Below are 18,469 nucleotides of genomic sequence, written 5' to 3'. Positions count from 1 at the left end.
ATTCTTCCTTAAGCTGTTACCACAAAATTGGAAACATACAACTGTATAGGATGAATTTGTATGCATTTGTAGCATTACAATCTCTCTTCACTGGAACAAAGAGTCCTGGCCCAAACATGTTCCTAAATAATATTTAGGACTAAATCTGGAATGGGATGTTCAGCAAGCACATATGGGTGTAATGATCAGGTGTACACAAACTTTTGACACAAGCATATAGCACTTGCACGTATATGACTCAAATACACAAGGCACGACAGGATAGAGAATACAATACAATACAATAAACAAAGTACAACATAGAGTACAAATAATGAGGAAAGAAAGAAATGCTATATAGAGAACACATATTATAGCCTTAAATTTGGCTTAATGTGTCCAAGTGTATAGTGACCAAGTGGCAATGTAATAAAAAAAAGTCAAAAGTACAGAAAGTTACTTGAGTGACACTGGGAATGTAGACAAGCTGGCCTTTAGGAGCTTGATAGCCTGCAGTTAAAACTATTCTTTAGCCGGCTTGTCTGTGATTGGATGCTCCGAAAGCGTTTGCCAATGCGATGGCAATCTAGAGAATAGACTGCGTGCTGGGTGACTGAGGTCTGAGATGATTTTGTGAGCTTTCCTCCGGCGCCGTGCCCGGTAGACGTCCTAGATAGCTGGGAGTCTGTTGTCTGTAATGAGTTCTGCTGTTCTCACCACTCTCTGGAGAGCCTTGCGGTTGTGACTGGAGCAACTGCCATACCATACAGTCACACACCCAGTCAGGATGCTCTCTGTGGTACAGAAGTTGGTAAGGATGCTAGGGTTCAGTCTGAACTTCATCAGCTTCCACAGGAGTCTCTGGCGGGCATACCGTACGATCGTCTCACTGTTCGAGGGAGCAGGTGATCTGATCACTGAGGAACTTGAAGTTCCTGACACTGTTTTCCACAACAGCTGTAATCAATGAACAACATTCTCACAAAGGGGTTCTTTCACTCTCGGCGTGTGAGAGCAGCGTGCATCATAAGACCAATCATCTGTAGATCTGTTGGAGCGGTATGAGAACTTTTTTTTTTATATAAACAGTTATAACAATTTCTATAATGCCTTATGAACGCATTATAATATGTTATGCTTGTATAGTGTACATAGATCATTATACATATGGCTGTTACCACAAAATGATTAGTTATGAAAAATTATTTATTATATAGCACATTATTAAAGCTTTATGAGGCAGTTTATAAAATTATTCTTACACGGAATCATTACTTTACAACTTACGAAGAATTATAAGCACTGTTATAATGATTTGTGAATATCACAGAGGGTTACCATGTTCGCTATTCAGTGCTAAATCAAGCCGTGAGGTGGAAACAAACATAACGTGTGTGTAATTTCCTTTCCTAGAAGGAAGATGTGATAAAGATTTCAAATGACACACAGCACAGTGGATCAGCCTGCAGATGGTTGACTTGTGTGTTCCTGATCATTCACACCACAATTTTTAAATTATTATGCAATTTCTTTCCAAAATTGAAAATGACACCCGTGTGTACTTTCCTTTGTGCTGATAATGTCACCTAGAATGGAAGATATAATCGAGATTTTGCACTCGTTTACAATCTTGTTCTGCTGCCACAGAAGCTGGTAATAATCCTCTTAAACGAGAAGCCTTCCCACATCGCTCTTCTCCGAGAAGTGGTACCTGCGCAGTTTACCGCAATAACAATCTCAGTGTAACGGCATCAAACACTCGCTGCTCAGATATTTCTTTAACTAGACCATTTCTTCCATTGGTAGATTTTTAATTGAGTCGTTTCTGTAATTATCCAGGATAATAGTGTCGTATCATTGGCACACTTTTTGAGTGTCACTCTGTGTACTGCGGTTTTCCACTCTTCTGTATTGTAGTGTGATTGTATTGCTGTAGGCATTTTGTTTACTGCATGTTTCACTGTATTGTAATTGTTTTTGTAATGTTGTGTTTATGTGGCATCAAAAAAAAAAAAAAAATTCCTTGTACATCACATACTGATTCTGATCCTGATTTTGATTCGGATTCTCATCCTCATTCTAGCTTTGATTCTGATTTGATTCTGGTCTTGACTTTGGATTTGGATTCTGAACCCAGTTTTGGTTATGAATCTGATTTGGATCATCACCCTGATTCTGATTTTGATTCTAATCTTTATTCTGATTCTCATCCTGATCCTGATAATGACTTTGATTCTGTGTCTGATCCTAATTCTGAATCTAAGTTGGATTCTAATTCTGATTTTGATTCTAATCTGATTTGGACTTGATCCAGATTCTGATCCTGATTTTGGTTCTAAAACCTGATTCTAATCCTGATAATAATCATTATCCTGATTCTGAATGTGATTTTGATTCTGACACTGATTATGATCCTTGTCTTGATTCTGACTTTTAACTCTGCTCCTGACTTTTAACTCTGGTTCTGATTCTTACTCTGACTTTGATTCTGAATTTGATTCTGTTTCATATTCTGATCATGATTCTGACTCTTATTCTGATTTTGATTCTGATCTTGACCCCAATTTGGATTCTGTTGCTGATCCTGATTCTAATCCCGATTATGATCCTTATCCTGAATCTGATCGATATACTGATTTGGATTGTGATTATGAATCTGATCCTGACTATGACTTTTGTCCTGATTCTGATCATCATTTTGATTCTATTTCTGATTCTAATTCTTATTCATTCTTATTCTTATTCCCAATTTTGTTTCTGATCTCGATACTGATTTTGACCCTTAACTCGATTTTAATTCATGTTCATATCCTGATTCAGTTGTTATGCGCATACAAGGAAGGAAATAAAACAGGCAGACAGATTTAAACGAGACGTCTAATCTAATCTGTAACTATGTAAACACACTTGGTTTAAGACCTAGATACATTATGAGTATGAGAAAACACATGTACACAAGGCTTCCTCAGGGTTTCTTTGGACAGTTAAGGGTTCTTAGCAACCCTCTGTTGTAGGATTGAACCTTTAGGAGTTGGAGATGTACATGTTCATGCATTCCTACTTCCTTATTTTATACAATCATTTTTCCAGTAATTCTGGAACTGAATGTAAATACACAAATGAAGGTAAAACGGTTATGTAAATGGGGCGGAGACATGAGCCGAGACGCAAAGAAGATTGTGGCAAGATTCTGACTTGATTGTTCAACCTGAGGCAACCTGCTAGTCTGTATTGTGTGTGTATGTGTGTGTGTGTGTGTGTGTGTGTGTGTGTGTGTGTACTTTAAATCGAAGGTGTCAGCTGCTAAGTAATCACATTATAGCTGGACGGGAGACATGTCTCAACTGTTTTATTCTACCGTAGGCCCTATTTTTAGAAAGGTTCCAGTTTGACAGTGGCATCTTCGATAATCCCGTCCCACATGTGATGGATAATAAGCAAACCTTCAGGCCTTGAGGAAGTGACAGAGCCATCATAGCCTCGTCCAGCACCACGAACTAAATCCCTCCAAGAATGTCTCATCCTTTCTCTCTCTTTTTCTCTCTCTCACGGTTGCTCTTTCCCCTCTGTCAGTCAAGTGGTGGTAAATAAAGGGGAGGTTATGAGAGGCTTCCTTCTGTAACCCCATCCATCACACAGTCTCTTAATACCTACAGCTGTCAGCCCTTCAGAGCAGATCTGCTGCGTGATGCATTTCACCGCTGAGCAGATTAGCCATTCCGGCTATATTTTGCTGCCTAAACTTAGCATTCCTGTGAGCCTCTGGGGGAAAGCTCTGATGACTGTCAATGAGATGAATTACCATTTCGCAACGCTGGTGAATTTTTGTTGCACAGGCTTTTCAATCCGGAGATTAAAGCAAGAGCTCTAGCACTGATCGTGAAATAAAGAGCATAGACCGTCTCACTTCCGTGTGTTCTTTCATCCGAGTGTCAATACAAATCTCTTGGGCGATGACTAGATAAATGCAAAATCCAGAAGACAAGTCTCAGGAAAAAAAAAAAAAGGATCGACACGTTTCCTTGACCTAGTAACACATTCTATGAAGGCTTTATGCATAAATCATTATAGCTGTGCTTATAGTTTCTAGTAAGTTGGTAATGTTCCTTGTAAGCATTTTTATAAATAAACTCTAATAATCCGTTGCGAATAATAATCTATGAATAATTCCTTCTTCTAATGACTACAATAATCATGCTACAAAAAAATGCTACAAAAATCAAAAGGTGCTTCAACAATGTATTAGTTTAGGGGTGTGCACACTTTTGCAACTAGGTAATTGTAAGTTTTTTTTTTCCTTTTTCCCCTAAAAAGGTTTCTGATTGTTTTTCACTTCATTTTCATATGTTGTAATTTCACATTTGAGGGTGGAAAATGGTTTCATTTTTTTTACATCACAAAAACCTGCCATTTTAACAGGGGTGTGTAGACTTTTTTATCCATTGTATATAAGAGTAATTTGCCAATCGTTACAATTTTTTTGTACTTATTAAAGAATATCACACTTTCTTAAACTAATTTTGATCCATTTACTACTGAGCTACCACTTCCACTAGCTAAGGATTCATAGAGAAATACAAAAAAAAAAAAAAAGAAAAGATTGTTTTCCCCTTAAACTAGCGACGCTGAACAATGCCATAAAATATATACATCAATCCACCTTGAATTATACAATAGTAGTAATGATAAATGGCTACTTTAAAAGGATGATGTTCCATCCTGATGAAAGAAAATGGATCATTTAGTACCAAATGGTGCATGTTTTCTATACAAAGAACCATTTTACTGGAGACGTCTTAATTGCGGTATGATATTCTGACACACACATACACACACACGCGCACACACACACACACACACACACACACACACACACACACACACATACACACACACGCGCACACTCCTTGATCATGTTAGCTCAACACAAGCGAGATAATTTTGTTAGTCTGCAGTCTAACAATAAAGTATAATTGATATTATTTATTTATTAGTTGAATAAAGACCTGAAAATGAGAATCAGGCTTATTGTTTCTGATTTTATTCAGCAGTAGTGAATCTGAGTGAATTGGTCTCAGCTCTGAATCTGAAGAACAGAAGTGGAGGAACTCGAGTGTCCTGCACAGAGCCCTAACCTCAACCCCACTGAACACCTTTGGGATGAACTGGAACACCATCTCCAGGCCTCCTGGCCAACATCAGCGCCTGATCTCACTAATGCTCTTGTAGCTGAATGAACACAAACCCCTACAGCCACGCTCCAACATCTAGTGGAAAGCCTTCCCAGAAGAGTGGAGCTTATTATAACAGCAAAGGGAGAATAAATCTGGAATGAGATGTTCAGTAAGCACGTATGAATGTGATGGTCAGGTGTCAACAAACCTTTGGCCAGACAGACTAGTTATAGTGTTAAGTGCATTTTAGACTTACGTATATAACAATGTCACAAAACTGTTATTTCCACCTACAGAGCATGGCTCTAAATATTTAACTCATGTGGTCCTAAGGCCAAAAATCTGACAAAACACTGTGTCTATGTTATGTAAGGGATTTATTATGTAAAGAACATCATAATTTGTATACATTTATAGTTATGGAACATTTGCAAAACAAGTTAGTTGTCACTTACGTTACAGTCGTTAACTCACCAGCCTGTCTTTACATTTACATTATTAATAAAATTCACTGTCTACAATCTTATTCATTTATTCCTATCATATTTAAATTTTTTTTCCCTAGTTCTGTGCAATAAGCTCACAATTAAACCACCGCACACACAAATTAATGCATGTTATTTGTGGATCTTAATTGTTACAGCCTATTATATATTGTAAACTAACTAAACTGATGGACATTCTGATAGATGTGTCTATTAAACTGAGTACATTTTCATTGAAGTATTTAATTTATTCATCTTAATGCATATTATTTATTGATTTATATGTATTTTTTAGTAACGACGCTGAAATAATATGAAATGTGTGTCGGTATGAGAGTGAATTTTGATCCGCTGATGTCAGCGTTTAAAGGGTTAACTGTTCCTTCTCAGGGATTGCGTCATCACTAAATAAAAATTCAAATCGTTCTAAAAATACAAACTCACACACAATTACACACAGTAGGCACTGTATATTTCTTGTGAAAGCGCTCATGCAGCAGCTGTTTGACGCCTCATCAAGGCCCGATAAATTTCAGCTCTACCAAGGCATGCTATCAGTGAAGGTCAGGGGTTTAAAGTTAAATGACTCAATTAGATTGAATGATTAGGCAATAGTGTGTCTCTGGATTATATAAAAAGAAAGAAAGATAAAAATGATTAAGCATTGGTATTGCGCTTTCCATCTTGCCAGAATAACACGCTGTTTCAGATTCTCTTTTTCTTTTCGTTCTTTTTCTTTTAATCTTCATTTTCCATGAGACTCAGTCATTAGGCTCAGGCCTACTTTCAGGTTTTTATTATTATTGTTTTTTAATTGAATAAAAATATAATAAACTACATAAACGTGTAATTTTTTTCAAAGCTGTTATAAATGTTTATGTACGTTTATGTCAGTTCCTTGTGTGGTTACAAAAAAAAAATAAAAAAAAAATTCTAAAAAGAACTGTCTGAAAGCAACGACTATTTACTGATTTAATTCAAATTCCATTTAATATGCAAGAATTGAGATATTCAATTTATAATATTTTATAGTGTGTTTAACACTTGATCAAAGAATTATAAGTTTAGACTGAGAAATTAGTCTATTTTGTCTATACTGTATATTACAGTGTTTACAGGAGTTATACTGCAGATGCAAATCCTTTTTTTTTTTTTTTAATTGAATAAACATGTAATTAAAGACAATCATAATCAACCATGCCTTTACCTATTAGATAACTTGTAGTGATGGTAAACACTTGAATGTGATATTGATAATCATTTCCTCCTAATGACTGTAATTACTAAATTAACATGAATTGGAATTATTCTAAAAATAAAAATTCAATTTGTAGGTAAGACAGCTTCACTGTATATTTTAGACAGTATATAGATAGAAGAAATTTTTTACTTTAGTTTGGTTTAGCTCATAATGTCCAAGATTATGAAGGCATCTTACAGCTTTATAGATGTAAGAAATGAAAATAAATTCCTAAATGTTTTCTCTACTACAGAAATCCTCTTACGTGTAGTACTGTATGTGTTCCAGAAGACAATGGTAATAGTTTACTGGTGAAGCCAGTAAGCCATGTCTACAGTCATCACCCAATCTCTTCCAATAATCTTTTAGACACAAACACCTATGCCCTAAAGTCATTTCTCTGTTTCCTTAATGAACCTTCGATCAATGCCCATCAGTCTGTAAATGGCTTGCACCTGCTCGACATGCAGGAAGTACTTGCCCATTAGCATCCTCTATTGATTTTATCAGGCTTGACTTAAAACTGAATGGACGGTTTGAACTATGTTGGAGCTCTGCTTTCCAAACTCCTCTGACCGAACTGTCAGAGAGCACGACCCACTGTCAGGCTGCTTCTTTAAAATATACAGATATAAGCAGAGTCTTTTAGCAGAGTACTGTTAAGAGAAGGTAGCACTAGCAGGCCAAGTACACAACACTAACATGCTAAAATGACACCACATACATTTATATATGAGCGACTGAAAATGAAAAATTCACAAACACATTTAAAAATTACAAACTATACCTCTATAATATTTCTTGCGCCAGTTTGTTAATTACTCAGTCCTATAATGGTATAGCGTTAACATTCTGTACTGTCCTAACTACAGCTTTGCTAAAGGGTGATGTTCATAAGGCTAAAGGGCAGCTACATAAGTCTTTCCTGACAACTGAAATAATCCTTCAGTAACATTTCTAAAGGCTTTTTACATTTATCTTCATCTTTCATAAAGACTGCTTTCAATTTTGATTATACCTGAGTCAAATAACATAAGTTCATGTTATGACACTTTCTGGGATGACAAGTGTCTTTATAGATCAGTGCACATATCATGGGTCATAGCATTGTCACAGGGTTTGTACAAATAATGGATAGGGCCAGAAAAAATGCTGAAATAAGCCTTTACAAATGTGCTGGACGTTTATGTCTGTTGTCGTAACTGGCTTATGTGGGTGTCATGTACTCTATCATTGTCCATGTCAATACTTTGGACTGTATTTGTAATTTCATGGACACAGTTTACTCTCTTATCAGAAGCTGCAAATCACCCAGGGCAAGTCTTTCTCCAAGACTTCTTTTACTCACAGACTCAGCATCCCTTCTCACAGGACTATTCTGTTTTTCCATCACATTTCAGAAAGTGCTTATTAACAGTCCTGTGTGGTGCCAAGTGAAGAGCACAGTGAAAGACTATGCTAAGACTCATCAGCCTGCACCAGCTGAGTCCACCATACATGCCACTCAGTCCCCAGGGCAAGCTCTATCCAGCCCCAATGCAAGACTCAAAACTGGTTTTCAAAAGATGTGATCAGCAGGCTTTGGAAATAATAGCCAGTTGAGTTTGCAGGGCACAGCGCCCTAGAGAGTCAGAGGGTTACAGCTATCCTCTCCTCACCATGGGCTCATTGCCACACCAATGGTGAATAAGCGGGAGCCAGATTGCCAATCTCCGACATTCTACTTAGCAGCTCAAGATGGTGTGTCTCCGTGCCCAGCGTGAGATCCCACAGGATGTGACTCTGACTCTGAGATACTGGTATAAGACATTTTTCTCCAACTTGCTTTATCTTTCTAAATCTACACTTACGCAATATAATCCTCTGGGGAAAAAATAATCAATCACAAAAATAAATAAAAACCTATTATATCCCATTTTCTTAAGGGCATTTTACCCAACAGAAGTAGATTGGTAGTCAATATTAAAACCTTCAAGCCAATTTGTTGCCGTTAGCACAAGCTGTAAGTGGTATACTTGATTTCAATGTATATCTGTTCTTATGCTTGTGCACATAGGAGTACAAGTTCCATTCATGTACATATTATTTAAATATTGTAATGCTCTGCTAATGCTATTTCTGTCAAATAACTACTATGTTTTCTCAAATATAAAAGTCATCTTTAGAAACCTACTTACAGGTAGCACAAAATTACAGCTTTAACACGTTGAACAAGCATCTCCTAAAAAACATTATAATGCCCCCTAGTGTAATATATACATATATTTTTTTCCTTCTAGTTTCACAGTAAAATCTAAAGTCTCCTTTTGTCAACATGGGCCATATCCAAAACACTGACCCAATGATTTGGCCCATCTTTCTTAGGCCAAACTATTGGCCTAAGACTTTCTGTTAACAAATGTTTGTCAGTATCACCTGATACCAAACTAATTCGAGAGACTTTAGATAAACAATCAAAGTTCAAAAAATGTACATTTTCAAAAAAAGGCAAATTCTTAAAATTAAAGACTTTAAGATGCTATTAGAGGAAATAGCCTGTTGGTGGTACAAGAGATTTTAAGACACAAAGTTCAGATTTGGTAAACAGGTTTCTAGGGCTGTGTTTTGCCAATTTGCCAAATTCTGTGGCAATTGGCCAACTGTAAGCCTGCCAAATGTCTGGTGAAATCTGATTGCCCATCAAGTGATCCATAAAAATTTACTTACAGTCTAGCACAACAATGCAACATGCAAAAATCCTACCCCACTGAAGGAGAGTTGGCTGAAAAACAGTCGTTTTGAATGTTTTAGCACTGTACTTGAGAAATGACATTCAAGTTGGTTTTGACCTTGTGGTGACCAAGTGTATTTTTTCTGAGTATAGGACACTGGGATCACAAGACAATGCTCATTTAGTGAATAATGGCTACAGAAAACAGTACTGGTCTAAAGATTTGGCTGTTTTGTCAGGAACGTCTGCAGAATTGTTGGAGCATAATTGGACAATAAATAAATGAACAAACCTTGACAGTGCTTGGACCCCTATTACAAGCAATAGAATAGTACATAACATTAATCAACACAGCTCCAAGGGAGTTTCAGATGCGTCAGTGCTTGGAGCCAAAGAAATAAAATATAAGCCTATCTATATAAGCCCAACATCATGCCTTATCCATAAAGTTTCATGCTAATAACCTGGTCGCAGATGGCCCATAAGGAGTTTATATGCTCCACAGATATAACTCCAGGACCCAGACATATATTTTTTTTTTTACTTCCCCTTAGATGGCAGGAGAAATAATCTCCATGCCCTGACTTCATATGGCCTCTGATACAGTAATAAATGAATCTATAACTATCACTATAAATAAGTAGTCATTGTTTTAACCATCCACCACTGCAGCACCACTAATCCAACGTTATGAAATGTTAGATTAAAAAAAAACAAAACAAAAACGTTTAGTCAAAATGTGGAATACATACATTCATGCAGAAGTAGATAAGTGAGAAGTAGAAAGGCAAGCTATATGACTGAACTGCAAAATGCCTCCCTTTAGAAACATTTTAATCTTTATGTGACAGAGTGTGAGAGTTTCAAGAGAAATGCAAAAAAAAAAAAAAAAGCCAAAGTGAATACAGACAGAGCTAAATGCTCCTTTGTCTCATCTTCCAAACCTTGACATTTACCTTCCTCAGGAATCAGGCGGTGAATATAAATTTTATGATTTTATACAGCAGGTGGCACGGTTTATAAACCTGCATCTGAAGAACTGTAGAGCATTCGAAACAAAAGTGGATTCTAACAGGTATATGCATAAACCTCTAGCTCAGCAGTTCTCACCAAAAAATACCACATGATAAATTAAAAAAATAGGGAAAAACAAAATAAGCTGGATAATTAACCTGTTTCTCAAAGGTTCTGCTTGAGCAAATCCCAATTTAAGTGCAATAATAAGAATCATGCATTGGGACTAAATATGCTAGTATTTGCAGTAAATGTACATAGACCAGCTGATGTGATACAGATTGCAAGCAAAAAAGAATAATTCAGTTTTGTCCTTTAAGGCAAATTTAACAGATTTTTTTCAAAATGTAAGCGATTTAAGCGAGTTGAAATGAAGAATAATCATCCTATCAGGAGAAACTGTACAAAGATGGTTCATTCTGAAGAAATCTTTACTAACATAGTTTTCTGATGTAAACAAGAGGCCAAGACATCTACAATAATCAGACAGTGGCATGAGTGGCATCACTTAGCAGGCAGTCAGAAGTAAACAGCAGCAGCAAACTAGAAAGGAAAAGTAAATTATAAATCAGGGATTTTTCATACAGGGTGCTGGGAAACAAACGAACTTTCCGTTCGTCCGATTTGCTTCACAATTGGCTGCTGGCCATGTGGTCCCTCTGATCTTGGTTGACTTTTCCAATTAATTTCAAGAAGAAAAGTGTCCAAGACTACAGGGTTAGTGTGAGTCTAAACTTTTTTTTTCCATCTGCGATGCACTTCACAGTCACTGTCTCATCTCCAGATGCATGAAATCCTTGAAAGTCATTGTAAACTGTCAGCTGTGCCAACACAGACATTTAATTTCAGCTGGCATGGCTGGATATTTGTTGCACCACCATCACCAATTTCCAGCCACCCTGAGCCAACCAGATAGGCTGAGATACTTTAATAATTATTCCAATTTGAATTGATATGGTTCTGGGTATTTTATTGGAAATAATTTTTTTCAAGGACGTAGGCTAAATCTGAAGATTTAGTTCTATTTCCTTTATTTATGGAAATTGTGGTTTCCTTTGTGGTTTCCTTCATAAATAATAGAAGCAAAATTAATACACTGATTTTAATCCTGAACAGGAAGCAGAAATAACACAATGATTTTCATCCTCAGTAAAAAGCTGTATTAATACTCGGAGTGATTCTCCTCCTCAATAAAGAGTATAAATACTCAATGATTCTCCTCCTTTCTTCTTCAGTAAGAAGTGCTACTAATACTTGAAGTGGTTCTCATTCTCAACTGCAAGTGGTATTCATTTTCTTAGTGATTCTCTTCCTGAATTAGAAGCAATATTAATACTCTGAGTGATTCTCATCCTCAGTAACTGTAGTATTGTTACTCTGAGTGATTATCTTCATTTCTTATTCAATAAGAAATGGTATTAATACTTAGAGTGATCCTCTTCCTCAATAAAAAGCAGGATTCATATTTTGAGTGATTCTCAGAGAATCATTTAGAGTATTAATGCTGATTCCCAATTGGAATTCTGAGTGATTCTCTTCCTCAATAGGAAGTGGCAGTAATACTGTGAGTGAGTCTCTTCCTCAATAAAAAGTAGTCTGTTCCTCGTCAGGAAGTGCTGTCTATTATTGTCTGGCAAGGTACACTTTCAGGATCTTACCCACCCTCATGATGACTTTGATGCACAGTTTCCACCAGTTCCAAAGAGGAAATAGAACAAAAGGTTGTAACGGTGGTTCAGTGACTGAGTAGAGGCCAGTCAGGGCCACCTGGGCCTCTCTCCGGTTCAGGATAATGGCCAGAGGATGAACATGAGATAGCAGGGACATCTTACAGGCTGTACATGTGAGGTCACGGTCACAACGTGACGACTTTGCTATTAGTCCTTGGTAAGAAAACCTCCACTAGTTCTCCACTCAGTCAGAGAGCCATGCTTATACAGATAACGTTCTGATTGATCCTACTTACTGCAGCAAGAAGCAAATGTCAAACTGAGTGAACAAAACTGAAGGCAACTCATATTCTGAATAATACCTTTGAGAGTTAGCTTTTAAAGGCTTCAAATTCTGCCATCAATGTCGTTATGAACAATTCTAAATCAGGCAATATATATATATATGACTTCCCCTTTAAAATTGATCTACACACCAAGGTGTGCAAATTCAACCCAATAAATGAATGCTAAACTCTACAATATTCATCAAATAAAATGAACAGGAATTCAATTAAACATGGGAATGCACAAAATACAAAAAAGTGTGAGAATCATTACCTGGAACAAAGCTCCCTTGTACGACCTCTTTGTACGCCCACCATCCCTCATGAATTTTGGGGGGACCTGGCTGAGCTGTAAGGAAAAGAAGAAAATAAAGTGTTTTTTTTTTTTTTTTTGAGATTCTACATCATTTCCAAGCTTTCGAGCAATTCCTGCTAGTTCCTCGGTCATTACAATCTCCACAATCCGAGCCCTGGGTCAAATGCCGGAAAACACAAAAGACGTAGGTTTGGAATTGAACCCCCAACTTTTCATGTGGCATTAGTATGGAAAGGCATTGTTGTACAATGGGTTAAAAAAGGAAATGATTACAGTAGGGATGTAGTTTATAATTGAGGTGCCTGGGTAGAAATCCCACTACCGAAGCAGGCCATGACCTGGAATTACAGGGCAAGGTCTGGGGGATATTGCATTCTTACACTCAAACTTCTTTGTCCATTCAGTGCCACTCAGAAACATGGCTTAATGGCAGGGCCAGAGGTGGCATGGCACCCTTTTAATGGAAGTGGAGGTGGGATAATCCTTGTAGCGAGGAAGTAATGCAGGAGAGCGGTTCAATTTCGGCAAAGCAAGGACGGAGGTGGGTGGACAATTCTCCCTGCGCTGAGGAAATGTATTGGACAACAAGTTAAAAGAAACAGCACTTCACAAAGGATTTGGTCATCTTGTTCAGTTTGATTTAGTAGCAGAAATAAACACGTAAAAGGTCTATAAGGAGCATCAGTGCTGTCAGTTGTCTTTAGTTTGCAGTGTCGCAAAGTATCTTTGACTGAGACCATGACACCTGTGCAAATATATATATTAAAAAAAAAAAAAACACCACCAACTAACTAATACCCTCCGATTATCTCAGGGAAAAAAAAAAAGTTTAATCTACAGTTTTATGACATGCGTATTACAACATGTCACCACACTGAAGTGGTATTTTTCCTATAACAGCATACCCAAATACCTGAAACATTGCAAGTGTAAAAAACATTGCATTGCATGTGGGAAAAAATGTGCTAAAAATATTATAAATCAAAAAAACACTAGCCAATTCCTCCTTCAAGCAAAGTAGAAATACTGAATGAAAACAATAATCCGGTAAAAGTTAATTAACATCTTCAAATTCTTCACTCTTTACAACACATTATACAACACACACATGTTACTACTAATATCAGATGTTGAATATTTTCCTATAACAGCAGGCCCAGACATTTTTTTTAATTCCTCTTATGCTATTTAACCACATATAGCACCTTCACATGTAGACCTTCTTCTTTTAAAAACTTGCATGAAAAGTCTTACGTGAAAGAAAAATGTAATGTTCAACACATCAAAGAATCAGTGAATAGCTGAAGTTCATGTCCTGTCTAATGACTACTTTTTCAAACTGTGCTATGTCTAGGATTTAAGTATTAAAAAAAGGCCTTCCCTCCCTTTCCCTTCACGTACGCCCACATGCACTGGGTGCAAAAAAAACTTTTAATTGAAACAGCACAGGTTCCACAAGTGTCAAATCGGCAGTGACATCTGTATTACAACTAAAACCATTTTTTATTAAACAGAATGAAGGTTGTCTCCTCTATCTCTCAGCTACTCTGTCAGGAAGGATCTCTAAGCAGAACCCATGGTGTGAGAGGCAATCACAATTCATCAGCTCGGTTCTCCAGAGGCGTTGGGGCTAAATAATGCAGCGGAGCTTTAGAGAGACACCGGGATGAGGGAAAGACATCATGCCATCTCTCGTTGTGGGAAAAACAAAGCCCACATACCTGCAGTTTAAAGTCACAATGATTAGTAGGGTTGGCAGAGAGCGGAGAGGAAATCTCACCATCACATGATCCTTTTTGACAGCACAAGACAGGCAGCGTGAGGTATTTTGTTCAACAGTATTTACACAAAGGATTTGAAACATGTTCTGATAGATATTTTGTGCAAATTTTGTTCAATCAGACTCCAGTGGATATGACGCACACTAAATAAATATGATGCAAAATAGCTAGCCTGCTAATAAACAAATATAAAGGAATATATGGCCTAGCTTGTCAGCAAGCTTGGCTAGTTATTGAGTAATGAATAAAACACTTGAGGGTGGGCTGTGATGGGAAAATAATCAACAAAGGGGTGATGTTATCACTTATAGTAGCTATAATCATTCCCTCACTAGCCTTTCTTTTTTCTCTCTTCTTACTGAGAAACTGAAAAGCATTAACTCCTCTATCCTGAAGACTTTCCTATGGTGGAAACCTATAAGTTACAACATTATCTCTGGTTGTTACAAAGCACTAATACTGGAGACTCCTTCCATAAATGCTAAATAAGCCTCTTAACACAGAAAACTATCAACAGGTACACACTTTTTTAAACATTTATTACAATTTTAAAAAATTCTGAACCACTGTTGTGGTATAAAATCAAATACCCACTAACTAGCTAGTAAGCTAGTTGATGTTTGCTCGGTGCAAGTTTTTAATATCTGGTAGTCTTAGCTCAGCTAATGTTACGAAACTATAGGGTGTAAATAAAACCAGACTGCTAACATCATTTATGCTGTTTTATTTTTGCTTTGTCGTGATATTGATATAAAGGATGGACTTTTTGTGTGCTTACAGTATGTGCGAATGTCTGTATAAATGGAAATGAGTTTAAAAAATTGTTGTACTCTCCGTGCTCTCTTATACATGCCTTGTCTATGTAAAGCTTTACAAAATCCCATTTCACTATAAAACATAACACAGAAATGAGTCATATTCATATTTCATTATCACTCTGGTCAGACCAGCTGAGTTTTCTATCATTTGCCTCAAATTCATGGGGTAAAAATTCAGTCTGACTCCAGGGAGCACAGGACACACTGAATAGCCATGATGCTAACACAGACATAATGCACATTTCTTTTGCCTCAAGCAGAAACCTGACTAAATCTGATTAGCATACTGTGAGAAAAAGAAAAAATCCTGAGCAGTCGTCAGGATGTTGAACTGAAATTCATCCAGCCAAGCTGCGAATAAAATTAATAATAAAACTTCCTCACATTTGGCCAAAAAATGTCTTGTGTTTTATAGACTACAATGAAAAAAGCAGCAAGTTGCATACAAAGATGAAAACTGGAATATGTATTATGAATAAAAATAAATAAAATGTACACTATTTGTACACAATTTAGCTGTTGCTAATATAGTATACCATCTAGCGTTAGTCCACTTTTCATTGAACCTGTAGCAAGGTTTTATTTATGCTAATTTTCATAACATTATTTACCTTGCTTACTTACATTTTAGCTAAGTTAAACAAACTAGCTGGTTTGACATTAGCTAGCTTGCTATTCCAACTTACTATATGTTATAGTTACACTAACAGTTAAAGTTGGCTTGCCTGCTAACAAATTAGCTACTGGATGACACAATAAACTAGCTGGTTTGCACGTGAACTTGATTATCGATTGGATTTATATACACAAAATAACAGTTAAAATTGCTTGCTTGCTAGCAAATTAGCTACATCACATAATAAATTAGATGGTATGACATTAGCTAGCTTGCCATTTAACCTCGCTATTGGTTTTATAGACACAAGTTAGCAGTAAACATTAGCTTGCTTGCTAGCAAATCATCTAGTGGTTTACACAATAAATTAGATGCTTTCCCTTTAACTTTGGCTACTGGTTTTATATAGACAGAATAATAGACAAAGCTAGCCTTCTTGCTAGCAAATTAGCTACATTAAACAATAAGTTAACTGGTTTGACATTAGCTAGCATGCCATTTAAAATGGCTTTTGTTTTGTTTACAATAATAGCTAAAATTAGCTTGCTTGCTAGCAAATTAGCTACATTACACAATACAGTAGTTCGTTTGACATTAGCTAGCTTGCCATTGGACTCAGTTACTAGATTACACAATATTCTAGTTATACTGTATAATTCTAGCAGCTAGCATGATAGCAATCCTCGCTAGCTACTAATGCTTAATACCTAACTCTGTACAGGTAATATGAGTTAAGCTAACCAAGCAAATATTATCCAAATAAATAAAATGCAAAGATGAACATTCACAATCGACAAAGCCCTTGAGAATACAGAGATAATAGAGATATACATCATGTCGGTAGCAGTGATATAACTAAAATACTAAAGAAATAAATATGGTTACAAATACCCTGCTGACTTTATTAAGAAAAATAAATGGGTGTCAACTCAGTCCACATTTCAGGCACAGTGATATAAATTCCACACAGTAATTTCCCACAAAACAGCAGTTATGTGGTAAATAAACACATTGGACGAGAGTTAATTGTCAGAGGTGGCCATTAGTATTCATTAGCACAGCGCTGCAATGCCGTGGATCATCCATGCAGTGGGGAAAAGCTAAAAGCGCCACAAACGCTGTGCATGAATGAAACTTGACCTTGCCAACAGCTGTGCTTACTGACTTATGAGATAATTATCTCTTACCCGGGCCTGTTTGTGTCACCGCATTATGGATGCAGCTGCGGCGCAGTGATGTTTCAGACGCCGTCCCCGCAGGACTCTTTCAATCAACTCAAATCATCCTGAACAGCTATAGAAGGCAGGCAGTGTGCAGGTCGGACTGCGGATGATCCACATGCACCGAGTCGCTCTTTATTTAACGCTGTACAGCTCTAACGCTTACGCACTTAGCAATGGCATCGTCTAAATAAGATTATCTTTATTAGATTATGTGTGCATGTGTGTGTGTGTGTGTGTGGAGGGTGTATTACCTAGGGAAATACTTTTACAATAAAATCTGATTTATTTCTTAAATCCAATTTTTAGGCTAAGTGACCCCATTGCAAATTACAGCTAAACGAATCAGATTCATTTCTTTGGATTTATTGAATATTTACGCATACTCACATCGGTTATTACAGTATCATGAAGACTGTTGTAACTCAGCTAGATGTCATACACTGCCTCCTTTAAAAAAAATAATTCTCTGTTTATTGTGATCTATATTTACTTTTAACATCTTGGCATTATACTGGATTTTTTTTTTTTTTTTATAAATAAATGTCTTATTTCCAATTAGAAAAGCACAGGGGATGCAAACTTTTGAACACGACTGTATCTAGGCTTGTACGCTAAATGCTAAATAGTCAAAAGGTAGTATCTGGGTGCATTTGAACATTACTGAGTGTATAATATCACGCTACTACAGTGCTGTAGAATTCTGGATTCTGATTGGTCAGAAGGTGTTGATTAATTTTCTATAACAGCAGCTCTGAGACTAGTGCAGCTGGTTTATATTAATGCACTCGTTCTAATATGTTATTGTTTCTATTGTTATAAAACTATTTCTGTTACTATTTATAGCTGCTCTGATATAAGCGATAACAGGAAATAAGTTGTTCCACAACATCCCACAATATTAAATGTTTATAAATGGCCAAAAAAATCATTGGTGAATTGCTCTGGTATGAGAGGAATAACACACTTCAGGAAGTGCTATTATTTACTGTAACACCCTATAACAGGACGTCCAGTATCATATCTTCATGATAAATGGATAATACAGTGTTGGATTTTTTTTTTACGTTTCTACCGTAATAACCTGCACAGGAAAAACTGTGACTTATGCTACCAGAGA

General features: G+C 36.6%; 1 protein-coding gene across 1 annotated transcript in view; it reads right to left on the bottom strand.

The window, feature by feature from the left end:
* The window catches only part of ca10a (carbonic anhydrase Xa), a 191,986-nt gene that overhangs the window by 155,404 nt on the left and 18,113 nt on the right, over positions 1-18,469 (bottom strand). Inside the window, exon 2 of the mRNA XM_026914735.3 lies at positions 12,873-12,947. Coding sequence (XP_026770536.1) covers positions 12,873-12,947 — 75 coding nt within the window. The remainder of the gene's footprint in view (positions 1-12,872; positions 12,948-18,469) is intronic.

The sequence above is a fragment of the Pangasianodon hypophthalmus genome, chromosome 12 (assembly GCF_027358585.1).
Source record: "Pangasianodon hypophthalmus isolate fPanHyp1 chromosome 12, fPanHyp1.pri, whole genome shotgun sequence".
Lineage (NCBI taxonomy): Eukaryota > Metazoa > Chordata > Actinopteri > Siluriformes > Pangasiidae > Pangasianodon > Pangasianodon hypophthalmus.
This window is presented reverse-complemented; position numbering and strand designations above follow the sequence as displayed.